This window comes from Aristolochia californica, unplaced genomic scaffold (genome assembly GCF_029961685.1).
Source record: "Aristolochia californica isolate CCGP_79_NKW_82.1479 unplaced genomic scaffold, dmAriCali1.0.hap1 SCAF_3, whole genome shotgun sequence".
In the NCBI taxonomy this organism is placed as follows: domain Eukaryota; kingdom Viridiplantae; phylum Streptophyta; class Magnoliopsida; order Piperales; family Aristolochiaceae; genus Aristolochia; species Aristolochia californica.
In genome coordinates, this window is record NW_027181992.1 from 12,150,091 (window position 1) to 12,172,317 (window position 22,227).

The 22,227-nt window shown below is 36.3% G+C and overlaps 1 protein-coding gene across 1 annotated transcript; it reads right to left on the reverse strand.

Moving 5' to 3' along the window:
* Nucleotides 1–19,148: 19,148 nt before the first annotated feature.
* LOC137960405 (replication protein A 14 kDa subunit-like) lies at nucleotides 19,149–22,018 on the reverse strand. Its single transcript, XM_068808029.1, has 3 exons — nucleotides 21,888–22,018; nucleotides 19,517–19,775; nucleotides 19,149–19,416 (listed from the first exon to the last, which is right to left on the reverse strand). The coding sequence occupies exons 2-3, from the start codon at nucleotides 19,770–19,772 to the stop codon at nucleotides 19,352–19,354; spliced, it is 321 nt and encodes a 106-aa protein (XP_068664130.1). The 5' UTR covers nucleotides 19,773–19,775; nucleotides 21,888–22,018; the 3' UTR covers nucleotides 19,149–19,351.
* Nucleotides 22,019–22,227: the final 209 nt, after the last annotated feature.

The following is a 22,227-nucleotide window of genomic DNA, read 5'->3' on the forward strand; positions in this document are numbered from 1 at the left end:
ATAAGGGTATTTTGAAGATTTCACTCTTGTATTGCAGTTGCCCTAATTTTTCCTTTATATTTGGAGACACCGTTATTAGGGTTTTATCATCACGGATAAGGATCTTGAGTTGCAGTCCGAGAGAAGTGAGAGAAAAACACTTGTGAGTATGTGCGATTTCTCTTGTAAACTATTTCATCTTCATAGTGGATTACTGTAGTGGTGGAAGATAGGAAGTAGTCTCACCTTGAGGTGAACTTGTATACATCTTGTTTGTTCTCATGTTTGCTTTTTCCTTCTTTTGTGATTATTATTATTGCTCTCGTTAGTTTTGAGGGCATCTAATTCCTAACAAGTCGTATCAGAGCTTTGGTTCGTGATTCAGAGCAATGGCTGGCAGAGAATGATCGACACTTGGAATCAACAAGTTTGATGGTATGGATTTTGTGTTTTGGAGGATACAGATCAAAGATTATCTATACAGTAAAAAGTTGCACTCACCATTTCTGGATATGAAACCAAAAGGTATGAAAGATTATGAGTGGAATCTTTTTTATAGACAGATGTTGGCAGTAGGATGGTTAACACTATTGAAGAACGTTGCTCATAACGTGGCATTAGAGAAAACCACAATGGGGATTATGAAGATTTTGTTGGATATATATGAGAAGCCTTCCATAAATAATAAGGTACATCTCATGAAAAAACTCTTCAATTAAAGATGACAAAAAATACATCAGTGGAAATGCATTTGAATGAGTTTAGCATGATTGTCAATCAATTGAACTCCATTCAAATTAAATTTGATGTTGAGGTTCATGGTTTAATTATTTTGGTGTCTCTGCAAAAAATTTGGGAGCCTATGAGAGTTGCTATTATCAACTTTGTAGGCAATGGAAAGTTGATCTTTAATGATGTTTGGGATACCATTCTTTTAGAGGAAGTTCATAGAAAAAACTCTGGAGAATCGTCGACATCTAATTCTACCCTAAATGTCGATACTAGGGGTAGGAACTTCGAGAGGAATTTCAACAAGGGAAACTATAGAGGGAAGTCAAGGAATGGAAGAAGCAAGTCCAAATTCGGAAGGAATGTGGAATGTTGGAATTGTGGCAAGTTTTGTCATTTAAAGAAGAACTACAGAGCATCGAAGAAGGATGAAAAGAAAAACGATGCTGCAAATACGGTGATTGAAGAAGTACAAGATGTTTTACTCTTGTCGGTTGATAGCCCTATTGACTCTTGGGTGTTAGATTCAGGAACTTCTTTTCACACCACTGCGTAACGTGAGATCATGGAGAATGATACTGTTGGAAATCATGGGAAGGTGTATCTTGCTGATGGAGAACCTTTGGATATTGTCGGTATTAGTAATGTTGGTTTGAGGATGTCAAACAAGTCAGTGTGGAAAATTCACAAGGTGAGACATGTACCAAAAATGGTGCGTAATCTGATCTCAGTAGGCCAGTTTGATGATGAAATTCATAATGTGACTTTTAATGGTGTTACTTGGAAAGTCACAAAAGGAGCCATGGTTGTTGTACGAGGAGTTAAAACTAGAACTATTTACATCACTTCTAGTTGTAAAGACACAGTTGCAATTGTTGATGTTGTTACTGATTCTGGTTTGTGGCATTATAGGTTTGGTCACATGAGTGAGAAGGGAATGAAAATGCTTCAATCCAAAGGGAAGCTACCAGGTTTAAAATCTGTAAACAATAGTTTGTGTGAAGGCTGTATTTTTGGCAAGCAAACAAAGGGTTAGCTTTTCTAAGGCTGGAAAAGAACAAAAGACATCAAAATTGGATTAGTTCATATAGATGTGTGGGGACCTTCAACTGTTACCTCCCTTGGTGGTTCTAATTATTATGTGACATTTATTGATGATGCAAGCAAAAAGGTATGGGTTTATTTCCTAAAAAAGAAATTTGATGTCTTTGATACCTTCAAGAATGGAGAGCAATGGTTGATAATGAGACTGATTTGAAGGTGAACTGCCTACAATTAAATAATGGGGGAGAATACATAGATAATGATTTCAAGTGGTATTGTGCTGATAATGGAATCAATATGAAGAAGACCATTCCTAGAAAACCTCAACAGAATGGTGTAGCAGAAAGGATGAACAAGACTTTGAACGAGCATGCTAGGAGCATGAGATTACATGCGGGATTGCTAAAGATGTTATGGTATGAGGCTATTCGCACCGCTGCCTATTTGATCAACAAAGGTTCTTCAACAACATTGGATTTCAAAATACCAGAAGAGGTTTGGAGCGACAAAGAGGTAAACCTTTCTTTCTTGAAAGTTTTTGGTTGTGTTTCTTATATTCTCATTGATTCAGCAAATAGAAGTAAACTTGATGCTAAATCTAAGATATGTTTCTTTATTGGCTATGGTGGTACCGAGTTTGGTTATCATTTCTGGGATGACCAAAGTCGTAAAGTTATCAGGAGTAAGGATGTGATCTTCAATGAAGGTGCCTTTTATAAAGATAGGTTGAGAACGGATTTTGAGAGCACAAGTAATGAAGCTAAGAAGTCTGAAGTGATTCAGTTGATAGATCTTCCAGTTAATGAGATGGAAAATATTTTTTAAGAAGACAGGAAAATATACGCCCAAAAGTAAATCAGAACATTCATGTGACTGAACTTAGGAGATTTGCCAGAACTAGCAGACTACCACATAGATACTCCCATGCGTTGAATTATATTTTGCTGACTAATAAAGGTGAACCAAAGAGTTATAAGGAAGTTGTGCAATCTGATGAATCAACCAGGTAGGAGTTGGCCATGTGGGATGAGATGGATTCACTATTCTCCAATCAGACATGGCAGTTGATCGAGTTACCAAAAGGGTAGAAGGTCTCGTAGAAAAAATGGGTGTACCGAATAAAAGACAAACATAATGGCAGCAAGCAGCACGAGGCAAAATTGGTTGTAAAGGGCTTTCAATAAAAAGAAGTCACTAATTACACTGAGATTTTTTCTCTAGTAGAGAAATTGACTACTATTAGAACAATGCTTGGATTAGTGGCAAATGTAGACTTGCACTTATAGCAGTTGGATGTAAAGACAGTTTTTCTTCATGGTGATTTGGAGGAAGAAATTTACATGATGTAGCCACAGGGTTTCAAAGCACAAGGAAATGAGAAAATGGTGTGCAAGCTTCAAAAGGGCTTGTATGGTCTTAAACATGCTCCAAGATAGTGGTATAAGAAGTTTAACATCTTCATGAGTAGTATTAGTTTCTTGAGCTGTCAAGCGAATCATTGATGTTATGTGACGAGATTTGATGACTCCTACATCATTCTACTGCTATATGTTGATGACAAGTTGATAGCAGGTGTTTTCAAACAAGAAAAAGATAAAGTTGAAAAGGGAGTTGTCCAAGAAGTTTGCAATGAAGGATTTGGGTGCTACAAAAAAAAAATCCTTGGGATGAGGATTATTAGGGATTTTGATGTCTTGAAACTGTCACAAGAAGAATATGTGAAGAAGGTGCTAAGCAAGTTCAACATGAATGATGCAAAACCAGTGAGTACTCCTTTGGCTAGTCATTTTAGGCTATCTAAGAAGTCACCTTCTACAGAGCAGGAGCGAGCCCACATGGCCAATGTGCCTATTACAAGGTGGGACCATCCCCACCATGACCACACAAGCTGGCATAATGAGTCACCATGTGAAGTGGCATGATGAGTCATCACACAAGCTGGAATACTTATCACACGAGTTGAAAGATTTGATAATCTTCCTTGATTAATGTAATTGATTTATCTTCCCTTGATTGATGTAGATTTGGATAATCATGATTGACGTCATTGGGATATTAGGGATCCTAACTTATCTCTGAAGTTTCCCTAAATATGTAATGAGAATAGTATAAATAGGGGTCTTGGTTGAAGGAGAAGGATTCAATCATGCGCTCTACCTCTGAACTCGTGGAAGAATCTCTCTCTAGCCTAAAGTCTTTTTCTTTATTTTCTCTTATCTCCTCTCTACCCGAGCTCTCTCTCTCTCTCGTTGCTCTTTTTTCTTCTCCCTCTTTCATCTTACTTGAGGTTTCAATCATGGGGTCTTAAATTCAACATGGTATCAGAGCATCAAATTTAGGATCCCCACGTCAAAATAATGTTCTAAGAAGTTATGATCAAAGTTACTCATAGAGGGCTCTTTGTGAAGCAAGATTGAAGCTTGTGAGATAAGTTTTTCATTCTTGTTATTATTACTTCATGCTCTTATTTTTTGGATCTTTAGAATATGGTTTAGAGATTATTTTATTGTTGTCTTCATCTTATAAAATTATTGAGATTTATGCATCTTAGATTAGAAGAAGTTTACCAAGGCAGTTTTGTCGGTTTGCAAGTTCTTGGCTAAAAATCGGTTTATGTTGAGATTTTCTGCATAAAAAGTTATAATTTTGTAGGAAAAAGATTTTCATTATGGTGATTTTTTTTCTTGAGCCTGTTATGATTGGTTTTTTATCCATTGGATTTCATAAATCTAATTACTTAGCTATTATGCTAAGCTTCTCCATTAACCGAGTTGTTTGAAGAACTCTACTTGGTTTTGAGATTTTTTGGAGAATTTTTTGAGAGCCACGAGTTGGATGATCGTTCTTGGAAAATCAAGACTAGAATATTTTGTTTTATATAAAAGGAATCAAGTACAAAATAATAAAGTAAGTGGTCCTTTGAAAGTCTTGTTGATGCCAATCCACTTGAAGAAAGATTGTTGTTTTTTAAGATCTCACAATATCTTCTTGATAAGGCCTGATTTTTTTTTCGATCAATCATATCTTGCTTAATTCATGACGAACTAAATCTAGACTTGTTTATCCCAAGCTGAAGTCAAATATATTTTTGGAATGATCTTGAAAAGATCTAATTCAGAATTGCTACCTTACCTTACTTGATCTCATGCTTATTGATTGATTTTTGCTATTCTCTACAAGGAAAACTAGAGAATTAATTATGGAAAATTTTGGCCAGAAATTTGACTGGCCTAAGAGGCTTCCCTCCTTGCCTAAAGACTTGATAAACTCGGGTTCTCCTTCCATCTACCCGAGCTAGCCTTGGCTGCACTTGAATCTCCAGCTCGCTTACTTGGGCTACTTAAAATTGAGTAAATTATTACCCTTGAATTGCCTCTTATGGCTGAAGAAACATGGGTAACAAGAATGATATTCTCAAGATTACTACCATACCCTTGCGAGGGATATCAAATTTCTTGAGCTGGTCCACATTGGTTCGACGGTTCCTTATAATAAGGGACCTACTTGGTCACCTCACCAAATTTAGGCCACTCATTGATGAAGAAGATGTTGCTTCTGCTAAGTGGTTAAAAAATGACACTTTGGTAATTAGTTGGCTCATCAAAAGCATGGAAGAACCAGTCTCCAACAATATTATTCATCTCGACACTACCAAACAAATTTTGAAGACATGTGCTAAGTTGTACTCTAGCTGCAACAACTTACATAGGCCATATGATATTCTCCAAAGAATATTCAACACTAAAAAAGGAGAAAATATCCATGAATATTTGGCTCGTTTTAGAGTGCTTCTTCAAAATGGAAGCTTGCTCAGCCTACCTCAACCGATGTCTCTGTCCAAGAAAAGCAGAAGGAAGCCTTAGCCACTGCCATTTGCCTAGCAAACATTAAAAGTCAACTCCTTAGCGTCTCTGTTATTCCCACCTTTGATGATGTATGTGCCACATTACTCTGTACTCCAGACTCTTCTTCTCCTTCTCCTACTGAAGTGTCATCCATTATTTACTCCGGGCATAAGGGACCATCAACCAACTGCGGCCGAGTCCATGGAATAAATTATAGAGGAGGACGAGGAAGAGGTGGAAGGAATGGTTTTGTTAGAACATATGATAGAGAATGCACCATTGTAGAAAATATGGCCACACTATAGATCAGTGTTTTAAAATTCATGGCATACCGGATTGGGTTAAGGCCAATCAAGCCTCAGTAAATGATTCAAAGGAGGACCAATCTACCCTACCAACAGAAAAGAAAACCCTTACCGATGATGAATATGACTTATTCAAGAAAATAAAAACTTTGATGGTCTTTCCTCCAAGTTTCTCCTCAAATGCCGGTGTCACCACCGCTTCAAGTATGCTCTCTGCCACTTCCTCCTCTTCATCTTGGACAATTGACTCAAGGACCTCCGAGCATCTCACAAGTAACAAAAATCTACTCCACTTAGTTTCTCCTTGTCACTCGAATAAATTTGTTACCATAGTTGATGGCTCAAAAACTAAAGTTCTTGGGAAAGGATCCACCTCTGTTACACCATCACTTCCGCTCACAATTATTCTTTTTGTTCCTACCTTTGTTAGTCAACTAACACATCATTTCAATTGCTCAATTACCTTCTCACCTACTTCTTGTGTGTTTTAGGATCTTATAACGAAGCATGTGAATGGTGGACGTTGTGAACAAGGGAGGCTCTACTACCTGGACGTACCTAAAATAAATGCAGTCAACCAAGGAAACTAAGACAAGTTCTAGGTTGGGACATCCATCTGCACAATCTCTTCATCTTTTATTTCCTACTTTTAAGGATAGGTCAAATGTAAATTGTGAAGTGTGTCAACTGAGCAAACACCAGAGGACCACATACTCACCTCATCAAGAACTTAAAAATTTTTGCTCCTTTTCGTTGATCCATACAGAGATGTATGGGACCCTTGAGCTTCTCAAACATTTTTCGAGTCAAGTACTCTATTACCTTAATTGATGATTTTACTTGTACCACATGCCTATTTATTTTTAAAAAACGATCTAAAATACCATCTATATTTAAATCCTTTCATGCTATGGTTGTCACTCAATTTGGTCAGAAAATCAAAGTACTTAGGTCTAATAATGCCAAAGAATATACTTCCAGAGATCTTGACTATTTTTTGTCAAGAGAATGACATTATCCATCAAACATCTTGTGCCTACACCCCCCAATAGAATGGTGTAGTAAAACGGAAGAACCATCACTTTCTTGAGGTAGCTCGCAACTTGTTGTATACCATGAAAGTCTCATACTTTTATTGGTCGGATGCTATCCTTACTGCATGCTTTCTTATAAATAGGCTACCCTCTTCCATTCTTGGTCCTAAATCCCCATATTCCTTATTTTTTCCACATAGTAATCCTTTTTCGCTTCCCTTGAAAGTCTTCGGTTGTACATGCTTTGTTCATATTACCTCCCCACAACATAGTAAACTTGATTCAAAATCTGTCAAGTGTATCTTCTTAGGATACTCTCGCACGCAAAAAGGTTATATTTGCTACAATCCCACTCTCCAAAGGTTACTTGTGTCCAGGGATGTAAGTTTTTTTTTGAAGACTCTTCATACTACTCTGACAATGCTCCTCTAGGTCTCTCTTCTGTACCAGCCTCTCCTCGACCGGTTGTGCCCCGTGCTATGGACACTGTTCAACCCCTTGAAGCGCTGGCTGACACCACACCTACAGAGTTTGTGGATCCCATCAAGGTAAGTCCATCCTCTCCTGTTCCTTTAGGACAACAATATGATACTAGGCCCATTGCCTTAGGAAAAGAACCAGAACTTGCACTAGGCCCTCTACTTCTCACCCCATATCCATTTTTATGTCTCACCATCATTTATCATCTTCACGTTATAGATTTTTTGCGTCTATCTCCTTCATCTCAATCCCAAAGTTCTATCATAAGGCTCTGAAACATCTAGGGTGGAAGGTGGCAATGGACAAAGAAATGCAGACTCTATGAGAATCAGACATGGGCCCTAGTTCCTATTCTATCAAGAAAAAACATGTCGGCTATAAGTGGGACTTTACAATTAAACACAATTTAGATGGGTCAATTGCTCGTCTTAAGGCCCACCTTGTTGCCAATGGCTATATGCAGTGTTATGGGATCGATTATGAGGAAACATTCTCTCCAATGGCCAAAATGAACTCGGTACGTATTTTATTATCTCTTGCTGCTAATTTTTCCTGGCCAGTCTATCAACTTGTTGTGAAAAATGATTTTCTCAATGGTGATATAAAGGAAGAAATTTATATGCAACAACCACCTAGATTTTTGGTTGAAGGGGAGTCGGTATGTCAATTGAAGAAATCCCTTAATGGTCTGAAACAGTCTCCTCATGCATGGTTGGATAAATTTACCCAAACACTAATATGAGCCGGATTTCACAGATGTTCCGTAGATCACTTCATGTTTCTTAAAGGTGCACCTAAAGGGAAAGTGATTTTGGCCGCATATGTTGATGATATTGTCTTAACCGGCAATGATCCTGTGGGCAATCAGGAAACCAAGGAAAAGATATGTAAAGAATTTAAGGCAAAAGATCTTGGACTAATTAAATACTTTCCAGGTATTGAAGTATTACAGTCAAAACATGGGATTATACTATCTCAAAGGAAGTATGTCCTTGATCTACTGGAGGAGACAGGAATGATAGGGTGTAGACAAGTATAAAATTATTTGCAAGCACTGAAGAAGATGTGGATATCGGAAAATATCAAAAACTTGCGGGGAAACTTATTTATCTCTATGTAACAAGGCTGGATATATCATATGCAGTAAGTTTTGTGTATATGCACAAACCACAACTTACTCATTGGCAAGTACTTGAAAGAATATTGTGATATTTGAAAGGAGCTCCAGGAAGAGGGCTTCTCTATAAGAACCATGGTTCCTTCAACATAGAAGGGTTCTTAGATGCAAACTGGGCTGGATCTCTGGATGACAGAAAATTTACTTCAGGATAGTGTACAATGGTTGGAGGAAACTTGGTTACATGGAGAAGCAAGAAGCAAAATATACTTGCAAGGTCCAGTCCAGAAGCAGAATACAAGGCCATGGCACACATATTTAGTGAGCTTCTATGGATCATACCCCTTCTCACTGAACTGGGATTCTATAGAAAAGCTCCTATTGATCTACATTGCGATAATTAGGTTGCGATACATATCACCTCAAATCCGGTTTTCCATGAGAGAACAAAGCACATTGAGGTAGACTACCATTTCATAAGAGAGAAATTCCAAGCCGACATATTATCTCTCAAACATAGCTCCTCACAAGGGAAAGTTATAGACATTCTCACCAAACTAGTCACTCATAAGATCTTGTCCACCATCTACAACAAGCTAGGCATTTACGATATTTTCTCAACCCCAGCTTGAGGGGGAGTGTTAAAAGGTGGGACCAAACCCACCGTGACTACATGAGGTGGCATGATGAGTCATCACACGAGCTGGGATCCTTATCACATGAGTTGGAAGATTTGACAATCTTCCTTGATTAATGTAATTGATTTATCTTCCCTTGATTTATATAAATTTGGATAATCATAATTGATGTAATTGGGATATTAAGGATCCTAACTTATCTTTGAAGTTTCCCTAAATATGTAATGGAAATAGTATAAATAGGGTTCTTAGTTGAAGGGTTCAATCAAGCCCTCCACCTCTCAACTCGTGGAAGAATCCCTCTCTAGCCTATAGTCTTTTTCTCTCTTTTCTCTTCTCCTTCTACCCCGAGCTCTATCTCTTTCTCTCTTTGCTCTTTTTTTTCCCCTTTCTCATCTTGCTCAAGGTTTCAACCATGGGGTCCTAAATTCGATAGTGACTTATGCTTCTACTATTCATAGTCTCATGTATGTTATGGTGTGCATTCGACCAGACATAGCTCATGCAGTGGGAGTTGTGAGCATATATAAGTAATCCGGGTAAAAAACCATTGGGAAGGAGTAAAGTGGATTCTCAGGTATTTGAGAGGCACTGTAAACTCAACCTTATGTTTCAAAAAGTCAGACTTGAGATTAAAGGGTTATGTAGATGCTGACATGGTTGGAAACATTGATGGCAGGAAGAGTGCCACTAGATATGTATACACATTGGGTAGTACAACAATTAGTTGGGTCTCTAAGTTGCAGAAGATAATTATTTTTTCCACTACTGAGGCAGAATATGTCGCCGTGATCAAAGCCAACAAAGAGATGGTATGATTGCAATCTTTATTGGAAGAATTAGGTCTCAAGCATGGGAAGAATGTGTTGTATTGTGACTGTCAGAGTGCTATTCATTTATAAAATGAACCCTATTTATCATGCCAGAACAAAGCACATACTGGTGCATTATCACTTCATCAAATCGGCACTGTAGGATGGAGTCTTAGCACTTGAGAAGATTTAAGGGAGTTAGAATTCGGCTGATTTGTTAACAAAGACTATTATGATTGAGAAATTGAAGTTGTGTGCAACTTATATAGGACTTCTCTCTAAGGATTGAGTACCTGTTGCCATTGCAAATGAGATATTGATGATGGATTAGTTTCCAAGTGGGAGACTGTTAAGTTGTGGAGCCTAATCAATGCCTTACGCTGAGTCGGTATGCCAAAAGGTCCACAATATATTGACTCATGTTTCATTAAGGGCAGTTTGGAGATTTCACTCTTGTATTGCGAGTGCCCTAATTTTTCCTTTATATTTGGGGGCATCGCTATTAGGGTTTTATATTCACAAAAAATGATCTTGCGTTATGGCTTGAGAGAGTTTAGAGAAAAATATATGTGATTAATGTAATTGATTTATCTTTAGGTTGATTAATGTAATTGATTTATCTTCCCTTGATTTATGTAAATTTGGATAATCATAATTGATGTAATTGGGATATTAAGGATCCTAACTTATCTCTGAAGTTTCCCTAAATATGTAATGGAAATAGTATAAATAGGGGTCTTGGTTGAAGGGTTCAGTCAAGCCCTTCACCTCTCAACTCGTGGAAGAATCCCTCTCTAGCCTAAAGTCTTTTTCTCTATTTCCTCTTCTCTCCTCTCTACCCCGAGCTCTATCTCTCTCTCTCTTTGCTCTTTTTTTACCCCTTTCTCATCTTGCTCGAGGTTTCAACCATGGGGTCCTAAATTTGACAGTGACTTATGCTTCTACTATTCATAGTCTCATGTATGCTATGGTGTACATTAGACCAGACATAGCTCATGCAGTGGAAGTTGTGAGTATATATAAATAATCTGGGTAAAAAACCATTGGGAAGGAGTAATGTTCTCAGGTATTTGAGAGGTACTATAGACTCAACCTTATGTTTCAAAAAGTCAGACTTGAGATTAAAGGGTTATGTAGATGCTAACATGATTGGAGACATTGATGGCAGGAAGAGTGTCACTGGATATGTATACACATTCGGTAGTACAACAATTAGTTGGGTCTCTAAGTTGCAGAAGATAGTTGCTCTTTCCACTACTGAGGCAGAATATATCGTCATGATCAAAGCCAACAAAGAGATGGTATGGTTGCAATCTTTATTGGAAGAATTAGGTCTCAAGCATTGGAAGAATGTGTTGTATTGTGATTGTCAGAGTGCTATTCATTTATAAAATGATTCCTATTTATCATGCCAGAACAAAGCACATACTGGTGCATTATCACTTCATCAAATCGGCACTGGAGGATGGAGTCTTAGCACTTGAGAAGATTTAAGGGAGTTAGAATTCGGCTGATTTGTTAATGAAGACTATTACGATCAAGAAATTGAAGTTGTGTGCAACTTATATAGGACTTCTCTCTGAGGATTGAGTACCTATTGCCATTGCAAAGGAGATATTGATGATGGATTAGTTTCCAAGTGGGAGATTGTGAAGTTGTATAGCCTAATCAACGCCTTAAGCTGAGTCGGTATGCCGAAAGGTCCACAATATATTGACTCATGTTTCATTAAGGGCAGTTTGGAGATTTCACTCTTGCATTGTGGTTGCCCTAATTTTTCCTTTATATTCGGGGGCACCGCTATTAGGGTTTTATCATCACAAAGAATGATCTTGAGTTACGGCCTGAGAGAGTTTAGAGAAAAATATATGTGAGTGTGTGCGATTTCTCTTGTAAAGTATTTCATCTTCGTAGTGGATTACTGCAGCGGAGAAAGACAGGACGTTGTCTCACCTTGAAGTGAACCAGTATAAATCTTATTTTTTTACATTTTTTTTCCTTCTTTTGCAATTCTTATTATTGTTCTCGTTAGTTTGGAATTAGGGCGTCTAATTCCTAACAGATAGTGTTTGACTTCTTTACTTAGTAAATTGAACTTCTAGGTATAAAACACCTTGGAAGTCGACAAAATAATCCACTGAGAGGGTTGTGAACCACTATAAAAAAATACATGTGTGTTTATGGGTGACTGTGTTGGCTGATATTTAAATTGATTACGATCAAATTAAAAAACTCATAATAGCCATTGAAGTTTATAACAAGTGGTATAAAAGCCAATATACTTTGAAATTCTGGTCAAGACTTCAGGTTGAGTATCAAAGATCTACCAATGACTATCTTTAGTTCCACCTAAGCTTATGCCACTGACATGTTTGCGATAACATCCCCCTTGTTTGGTGGAAACAACAACACCCACTGAAAGTATAGAATGAAATATTTCCTACTGTGTTATGACTTTGATCTATGGGAGTTAACTATTGAGGGGGCATATATTGTTATGAAAAGGGAAGAAAATAAGGAATTAGAAAAATCCCATAAAGAATACACCGATGAAGAAGAGAAAATGTATCTCTAAACCATAAAGCGTTAAACATGCTCTTGTCTACTCTAAGTGTTGTTAAGCACTCTAGAGTGATTGGTGCATCTAGTTCTAAAGAAGGAATTGAGAGCATCAAATAGGTAACCCATGAGGGTATTTCTAAAGTCAAAGAGATAAAATTAACCCTAGTGAGCATGAAAATTTCAAGAGGGAACCAATAGAAACAATTGAGAGAATCAGTGAGAGATTTAATCAATTCTTAAGTAACTGGCTCTTCTAGGCATGACTTTCATTGGAAAACAAAAAGTAGGTAAAGTCCTTAGGGGCCTACGAAAGGAGTGGATGTCCAAAGTAATTGCCACTAACGAAATAAGGGGAATTAAGAGCATCACACTTGAAGAAATAATAGGTAATTTTCTTACCCATGAAATGATTTTTGATTATGAGAAAGAAGAATATAGGCCTAAAAGGAAAAATGCATTGGCATGTGAGGATAATGATTATTCCATTAATGATATTAATTTGGATGATCATGAACTGGCCATGTTCATTAAAAATTTTAAAAAGCTTGACGAGTTTAGGAGGAGAGTACAAAACTGTCAAAAATTGAAAAATAAATCAACCAATGCTACAAGTACCAAGGATCGCTTTATTGCTAACTATCAACTCAAAAAGAGAGAAAAAAGAAACAAGAAAGAAGGCATTGATAGTTGAAACCTGAAATGAATCAATATCATATTTAGAAAATGAAAAGAGGAGTTCGAAAAAGAAATGGTCGACATGGCACCCATGGCCATTGAAGATGGCTTTTTTTTTTAACTTAAAAATGATGAATTTAATGTTTATGAATTTAAAAAAAAAATGTGAGCATCTTCTTGATAAAAATGAGAAATGTGCTGATAAACATGATCAATCAAGAGAAGAACAAGAGAATTTGATGCCATCTACAATGAGATAGTCTCAAAATTTGATACCTTAAATGATGAACATGGAAACTTGGTCAGAGTGCATGAGAGATGCACTAGAAGAAATGAGCATGTAGAGCTAGAGAAATTGCATGAAAGAAGTATTAGCGTTGAGGAGTATGAGGCCTTAAAATCCAAATAAGACTCTCTAGAAAAGGAGATAGATTGCATAAAAAGAGCATTATGGTAAGGTCTCTTTTAGTCAAAGCAAATTGGACATGTTGATCCAATCACAAAATATTGCACATGAGGAGATTGGGCTAGGCTATAATAAAAATGTAAGTTTAGGAAACCTAAAAGAGCACTTTGTAAGACCTATCACTTTAGAAGCATTTAATATTTGTAGTGATCCCATTGAGGGCACCTCTAGAGGCCAATAAAAGGATCCAAAGGAGTCCAAAATAAGCATCAGCAAAGAGAAGTCAAACACCTCTAGTACAAATGTCAAAGTTTCTACGAAACACTAAAATAATTCTAAATGGTCCAAGAGACAATGTCAAATCCTCTAGAAACACCTGTTTCCATTGTGAAAAAAGGAGATATGCCAACATAGATTGTTGGTACAAGAGGAAGAGACTTCAAAACCAACACATATGGCAAAGAAAAAGGCTAACTTTTATGGATCCAATCAAAGGGTGAAACTGAAACCTAGAGTTTTTATGTATGTAGGTCAATATGAAAGAAATGTGCCTTAGGAGCTATGATAAAGGAAGAACAGGGTTCCTAGACAACAAGTGTTCGGGGCTCATGGTCAGGCACATGGCTCTTTTGCTCTCGTGGCTAGTTTAAAGCAATTAGAATTTCTCTAGTTTTTGCATGTCTCGAGGATTTTGCATTTTATATAAAATAGATATGAAATTTTTATTTTGAAATAGCCTTATAGAAGAAATGGCGTATGTAGCTCAACTACCAAGATTTGAAGATTTCTCAAAATCAAATCATGTATACAAGCTCAAAAGGCTTAATATGGCTTGAAACAAGCTCCTAGGTGTGGTATGATAGGTTGAGTGTATTCTTGATTGAAAATAACTTTATTAGAGGAAAAGTGACACTACATTATTTATCAAGAATAGAGGAACACATATTTTTGTTGTCCATATATATATGTTCATAATCTTGTGTTAACTTCTACAAATGAGTAATTTTTTAAAGAAATTCCAAACCTCTAATGCAAAGTTAATTTGAAATGAGTATGATGGGGGAGTTAATTCTTTTCTTGGGCTTGCAAATCAATTAAGTCAATTAAGGAATTTATATTTCCCAAACTAAATACATCAAGGAGTTGTTGAAGAAATACAACATAGATGACAAGAGGAGTGTATCAAGCCCATTTAGCTCCATAGCCAAAATTTTCAAAGATGAGGTGGAAAGAGTGTTGACCAAACTAGACATAGCAGAATGATTAGGAGTCAAATCTACTTGTTAATAAGTAGATCAAACATCCAATATGTGGTTAGCCTATTTGCCAGGTTTCAATGAAATCCAAAAAGAGTCCCATGTAGTGGTTGTGAAGTGAGTCTTTAGATATCTTTGGGGACAACTTCCTTTTGGCTTATTTTATTCTAAAATTAATGATTTCTCTCTTTTAGGATGCTCAAATTCAAATTTAGGTGATCTTGATGATAGGAAAAGCACATCAGGCACATTTCTATTTCTGGGAAATTGGCTAATCTCTTGGGTGTGAAAAAAAACAAAATTGTGGCCCTTTCAACAACTAAAGCAGAACACTTGTTGGGTGCTTTATGTTGAACTCAAGTACTTAGGATGAAGAAAAGTCTTTAGAACTACAATCAACAGTTTAATTCTATCTCTATTTATTGTGATAATGCATCTAGCCTTACTTTGTCATTGAATTCTATGTGTCACAATAGAACGAATCATATCGAGATTAAACATCATTTTTTTAGGGGTTGTGTTAAAAAAAAGTTGATAAATTTAAATTTGTTGCTACAAAAGATCAACTTGTAGATATTTTCACAAGATCTCTTCCGTCAGAAAGTTTTTCAAATATTATTTTTCAAGACTCCATAGATTTAGCTCATGGAGAAAAAGAGAAAGGGACTCAATGAGAGAAAACAAGAGGCAGAAGAGGTTATAGACTTGATGATCCTAACCCTTCCCCAGAAGTTCAATTTATAGATTAATAAAACTATTGTATTACAATAATACCTCTGAACTTAGGGTTTAGGGTTTTAACCTTGGAACTTTAACCTAATTACATCAATGTCATCTCTATGAGATTACTCTTTATTTACCATCCTGCCATCATTGTATGGGCTTGTGAGCCTTCTCCTTGATATATGGGCCTTGAGCCCGTCTTTTACATCTATTGGATGTATGTGTCTTCCTTGGTCTTATAGGCTAGGGCCCATCTTCCAACACACTTGGATATGTGGATCTTCCTTGGTGGTGTGGGCTTGGGTCCTATCTTCCAACACTCCCCCTCATGCTAGGGGTGAGACAACAATATGAACTCCTAGCTTGCTGCAAGTGATGTATAAAAGTTTTTTTTTATAATGTGGCACATCGCCCAATACTCCCCTCACGTTGATGCTCTCGTTCATGAGGCCTAGTTGGCATAAGAAAAATGAGAATAAAATCACTTCAAGTCGTATGACATTGCTCTTTAATCCAGTCAAATAACTCATGTTGGATGTTCGACACTCCTATCTTCTATAGGTAGTGCCACTCCTATTAATGTAGGTAGTGGGTCCATACGTTGTTCGGACCTTCATCACCGTGTCCCTCCACGGGACAACGACTGTCAAGTGGTAGGAGTAATAAATTTCAATTTGTAGGGGTAGTGGGTCCATAGATACTGAGGCCATCTCTTCTTCAATAATAATGTATTATCCAAAGAGACAGAATAACAACAGTTGTAATGGGCTTAGGCCCATATAACACGAACCAAAATAATCTTTGTAAAATTGACCCATGAAATAATTTAATGCATATATCAGTATAATATGTTGACTAAGGAATATTTTGTCAATACTTCAAAATAATAATCTAGCCATAGAAAAAATACCGAGTCGCGTCGAGTCAAATAGTAGAGCAATATATCCGAGTCATCGAAGAAATATGTTTAGAACTTGGACACGTATATCGAGGTAGAAAATAAGTGGCCCGAGTCAGGTTGACCCAGACCTGAGTTAACTCGGCTCGAGTTGGCCTAGGTTGACTCGACACAACATAAGCATCCTCGGTTCGGAGGGTTCACTGGGTTAACTCACCCGATCCGGGTTGTGGCAGAATAGCCCGGCCCGGCGTTGATTAATTCTGGTTTCCTAACTTAGGAAACATAAAATTCTTCACTTCCCTGATGTCGATGCCAAAGTACTCGGTGGAAACAGTCCTGAAAAAGCAACTCGTGATTGCCAAGCATAGAAGATAATCTTTCTAGCAAATCAATCCAATCTCTAAATTACGGGAAATCAACAGCCTCTGTTTCAAGGATCACAGATAAGCAACAATAGAAGAGATTTGGCTAAAAGACTAGGATTTTAGAAGAAAAGGAAATTCAATTCACTCTAATGCATAGAGAGATAAAAGGAGGGAAAATAGGAAGAAAAAAATATTTTTGGCGGAACTTGCCTTTAGTACTTTTGATATCATTATCTCACAAATATAGATCATAATCATAAATTTTTTATTTTTTAAGAAACTAGACTCAAAGAGTTTTAATTTGGTATCTAATTTGAGATCAAAATATTCGTTATTACATTTGCCATGATCTCTTTATTATTATTATTATTTTGTAGCTTGATGATTGCCGACTCCAATGTGAATATTTTCTCACATATAGATCAGATTGATATGAAATTTTCTCTTTCTGAAACTAGAATTTGATACCTTTGATTCAAGTATAGTTTTTCTTCATAAAAATATATTTTTTTAGATAAATAATCTAATAGATTTTGGACTTTGTGATTTGGCCGAACTGAGTGTTCTTTGTATTTTGGCTAGCATGTCCATTTACTCTCTTGATATTGATATCTCCCTCTAAAAAACTCAGATTGAGAATTGGTTTAATAGGTAATAAAATAGACTTACATATCTATCTTTTTACATATAATTCTCCATATAAAGTCTCATTCTTGATGGCATAAAAGCCTCGGAATTTGAAGTTTTTTGCTTCTACTCGAATCTCTCTTGCAGTAAGACCTTTGGTATTTTATATATCATTTTTTTTTTGTAAAAAACTCCAATTAACAAAATTCATTTTGTGTTGGAAAGTAGACTAGAAGATCTTTCCATCAATATATAATTTGTAATATGAAAAGTTCAGTATGGAGGTGTGAACGCCAAAAACCAAGGGGTTATAGAACAGAAAAGAAAGAAAATAGATAGAATACGAACTTGGACTACTAGAGATGATAAATCAGAAAAAGATGACATTATCTTTATAGGTTGACTAAATCAACTCACAAAAACCGCTCTGATACCAAGTTGAATTTCTAAAAAAGAGAAAAACTTCACTGACTTGATGTAATTTGAGTACAATGGAGGAAATAAATATAATTCAAATACAATTAAACTACCATTATTCTAATTACACCCAAAGTTAAGCTAAAGATAAGTTATAGAACAATTGAACATGAATAAAAGGCGTACCTAAAACTCTAACTGAGACTTTTTTGTGTGACTCCTTTAAAACACTAGCATATTAATTATAGCTCTATGAGATTTTTTACTGTGAGAGTCATGTGAGACTCTTCTATATCTGTTTTTCTAAAAAAGGTAAAAGGGAAAGCATATATATATTTTCACACTTGGCATACATGTGTAGCTAGTAGAGCTCCAAGCATATTTGCGCAAATTCGTTGATGAAAAACTTACTAAAAACTTAGAAGCAAACAAATATTTTAGAACTAATTCTAAAACTTATGAGTAATACCGAAACGAAAAAATATTATAAATAACATAAGCAGATTTGGGAGCTCATTGCTACTTAAACGAAAAATATTATAAATAACAAATTATACCTTTACTAAAAAAAAAATCACTTGGAAATAAAATTTCCCACATGTGGATGCAAATGGTATATTGTTATTTTACACCCAATTTTTAATTTAATAAAAGTAGAAGACTGAATTGGAAAAGAACTCATTCTTTGGTTTCGAGCAATCTCCGAAGATATTATTGGTCAAAATGAAATAAAATAATTCTTGAATAATTGGTGCATGGTTAAGAGTTACTTATGAAATACAAATAGAGTTAGTATTTCCACCAAATTACTCTTTCTATTATTTTATTTTACAAACCAATGTAGAACATTACTTCTTAGTTATGTAAGAATTTACTTGCTTACAAGCACACCATTTATTAAACGAATAGTAAGGATAAAAGTTGTTTCCTATCCGATTTGAATTATATCAGTATCAATCATTTTAAGTAAAATACTCTTGAGATTAAAACCAATAAATTAAGATTATGAGATCGATTAAAGCATCTTGAGACTAATCACAGTGCATCATTCTATTTATTGTATCATGAAAGATCGATTAAGACCAAAGAATTATAACAAGCTCAGAAGAAACTTCTTAATTCAACAAAGAATCATGCAAATTTTTACTAATAAGTTAGCTGAATCATTTGTCTTTCCCTCAAAAACGAAGAGAAGGCAGTTTTTAATCTTGAGAGGTCTTAGTGAGGATCAAATGGAACAAAGAAGAAGCTTAAATGATGCCCAAATTAAATGTAATTACGTGAGAGTTGGTGATTAATGGAAACATACAAGCTCAACCACTATCACTTTCATACACATGGGGTAGCTCCTACCCGAGCTAGCAGCAAAATCCTTTGTTCGTTGGATCCAAGAAAATGCCATTACATGGAAGAAAAGGCTATCTTCATTCCTCACCCTAAAGAAAGAGACTCTTGAACTCACCGTTCGCCAGCTGACAAACTCGATTATAGACAAGAGTATCTGTAAACAACGAAGAAAAGTAAAAAGGTATTAGGTACAAGGAAATTGAACTAAACTTCAAGATTCAGCTCCTGATCAGAGAGATATAGCAGGTAACTACCAGCTTTTTCACCAAAGTCGGTGCATATTTCAGCACGAATGCTTTGATTTCCATCAGCTATCCCAATAACTTCTACATAGTTAGACAATGGGAAAGATGGAGAGTCTCTTATAGTTAACTGATGACCATCAGTTGATTGACCCACAAAGTTTCCATCTTCATTACGTAAAACCTGAACCAACGCCCGCACTCTTTGACCGACATACATCTTCAAGAGTTCAGCATTGACAAAAGCTGCAGGGTTGGATGTATCCATCTCCTATAAGACAAAAAGGGCGATAGGAGTGTTTAGAAAAAAGCAAATGATACTATGGAACCGATTGTAAAACAACTCTGTGAGATGCTCAAAGTAAGCATATTTGTTAGTCAAAAGCATGAAATTGGTGAACATAACTAGAACAGATTATATTGAAAGGTGCTTTTGCAACTTTTCTAACATGATTGAATCAGATGAACAGGAATTTTGGTAAAACCCAAAATCCCACCAGATTGCACATTTCAAATCTTCCTGCAGGAGATGGATAAGCCATATCTCCCATACCATACCTACACAAAACATTATAACTGTACAGTCACAAACGTGATAACCATACAAATCTTTTAAAGAAGAAATAGATGTTTCATGCTTGAGTTAGCAGGCACACCTAGGCCTGGCAACATTATATCAGTAACAATGATGTCCATAATAACATTCAAACATCAATATAGAAGGATTGCAAGCTATCTAAAAAGTTAAGACAGCAATTAGTAGAACAGATTAAATTGATATTTCAATCAAGTGACTCAATTTGAATACAATATATGTCAGTATGGTGCATGACTGAACTGATATCGTATAATGTGTATACATTAGTCTTGTGGATTCATGCATCTAGAGGGACTACCAATCTCTTCACAGAGTTCCAGCAGTGTCTAATTGTGGGAAGGCCACTGCCTAATCGGTATCTTAATTAAGCGACTCAATTTGAACTCTAGATGGCAAAATTGCTAAGAATAAACTCAAATTCACATCAAGCATCAGGCTTTTATCTTACAACATATGATCATCGGACTTGAATAAATTAAAAAAAAAATCACATTACAAGTATAAGAAGTATCAGTGACTGTGTCTGCATGCCTAATTCAGGCTGAATACCATTCTTTCCATTGCAATGCCCTTTTTGCTACAGCTCTGGCAACTAAGTAATGGCCAGTGTTTGTTTGTGTCCTAGAACAAGGAAACTCTAAAAAAAATTCAGGTGAAGTTCCACTTGGGGCCAAAGTGCTCCATTTATGCTATGCTTGTGCCTTACATGGGTTCACCAGCACTGCTGAGGCATATTCTAGGCTGTTGCACCCCCCCCCCCCCCCCCCCCCCCAATGAGTGGATAATTTAGCAATAAAATCAGCTTAAAAAATCTATCACATCTGTAAAGCCTAGAGACAGCTTTACCATAACAGCAATTTCTACTCTCTCAAAAAATTCTTGTAGACACTTTAAAAGAATGAGTTTCAAGTCCCCCTTGCAGCCACTCCTCAGTGTTATTATATTCCAGAAAGAAGTTGAACGAATTTAAATACAAAAAGAAGCACCAACCTTGGCTTGCCTGGGTAACATCTTTCCTGATGTCTATAGTCTTACAGAGATTCAAAAGAAGTGGATTCCCATAGAGAAACAATTAAACAAGTGGATTCCAATGATGTTTTAGAGACAAACAGCCTGCATTTTCCTACTAATTTTGTATGAAAGCCTTTTTTCTTGGAAATGAAACATGCATTTATTTTTTGCCTATTATTGAATAAATATCAAAACTAGTTCACCTATAAGCATTTTTCCAGAAGTTATAGCAGTAAAAAAGTGACACAAACTCATATATTAAACTAAGAGTTAATGCTGAGGTTGAAAGCTGACAGAGTATCGACAGAACAGAGAAGGCCAGGTTATGTTCTAGTTCGAAAGTTTTGTTAACCTAAAACAAGCCGAATAAGAGAAGCGAAGTGGTCGCTGGCAGGTTTACAAGTGAAGACCCATTTGCAAAAACCTGAAGAATTCATGAGCTTTAAAGAGAGGCAATTCGTCTAATCTACCACTGGCAGTCTCCCTTCTATTGCATAATAATCAGCTTTAAATATGTGCTTCATTGTATTTTCCGCATACATTTCCCCCTTTTTTTATGACAAAATTAACAGGACCCCGGAATAAGCAGAAACGTGTGAGTGGATTATATTTCTTTTTTATGTGAATAAGCACTTGAAAATTTCTTCTTCGTCTAAATTGTTGATGAGGCATTAAACAGGTTCCAGACATCAATAAACACCATAATTCCAGAATTAATACATGAGCGGAGACAGGAATAATTTAACAAGTCAAGAAAGAAGGATCGAGACATACCTCTTGAGATCAGTTCAAAACTGAATAATTTTAGTGGAAGATTTAGCTAAGAACAACAAAAATTCGAAAGCAGCAGACCTGTTCGGATCTTTGGGTTTCTTTTGATTACGAAACTGGCTGACTAGACTAGGGCTTTATAGAAGAAATATCAAAAGCGCGGCGGGAAAGAGGCCATTTTGGCAAAAGAAAATTCGAAATTTGTGGGTAAACCGGTAAAGTAGAATCGTCGGCCGGAGGCATTACGAGAGAAGCTCTCGGTGAGAAGAAGCTGAGATGCGTACTTTATTTACAAGCGAACTTCCTTTGGCATATGCTTGTTTCCAGTTCCACTAGTAGTTTT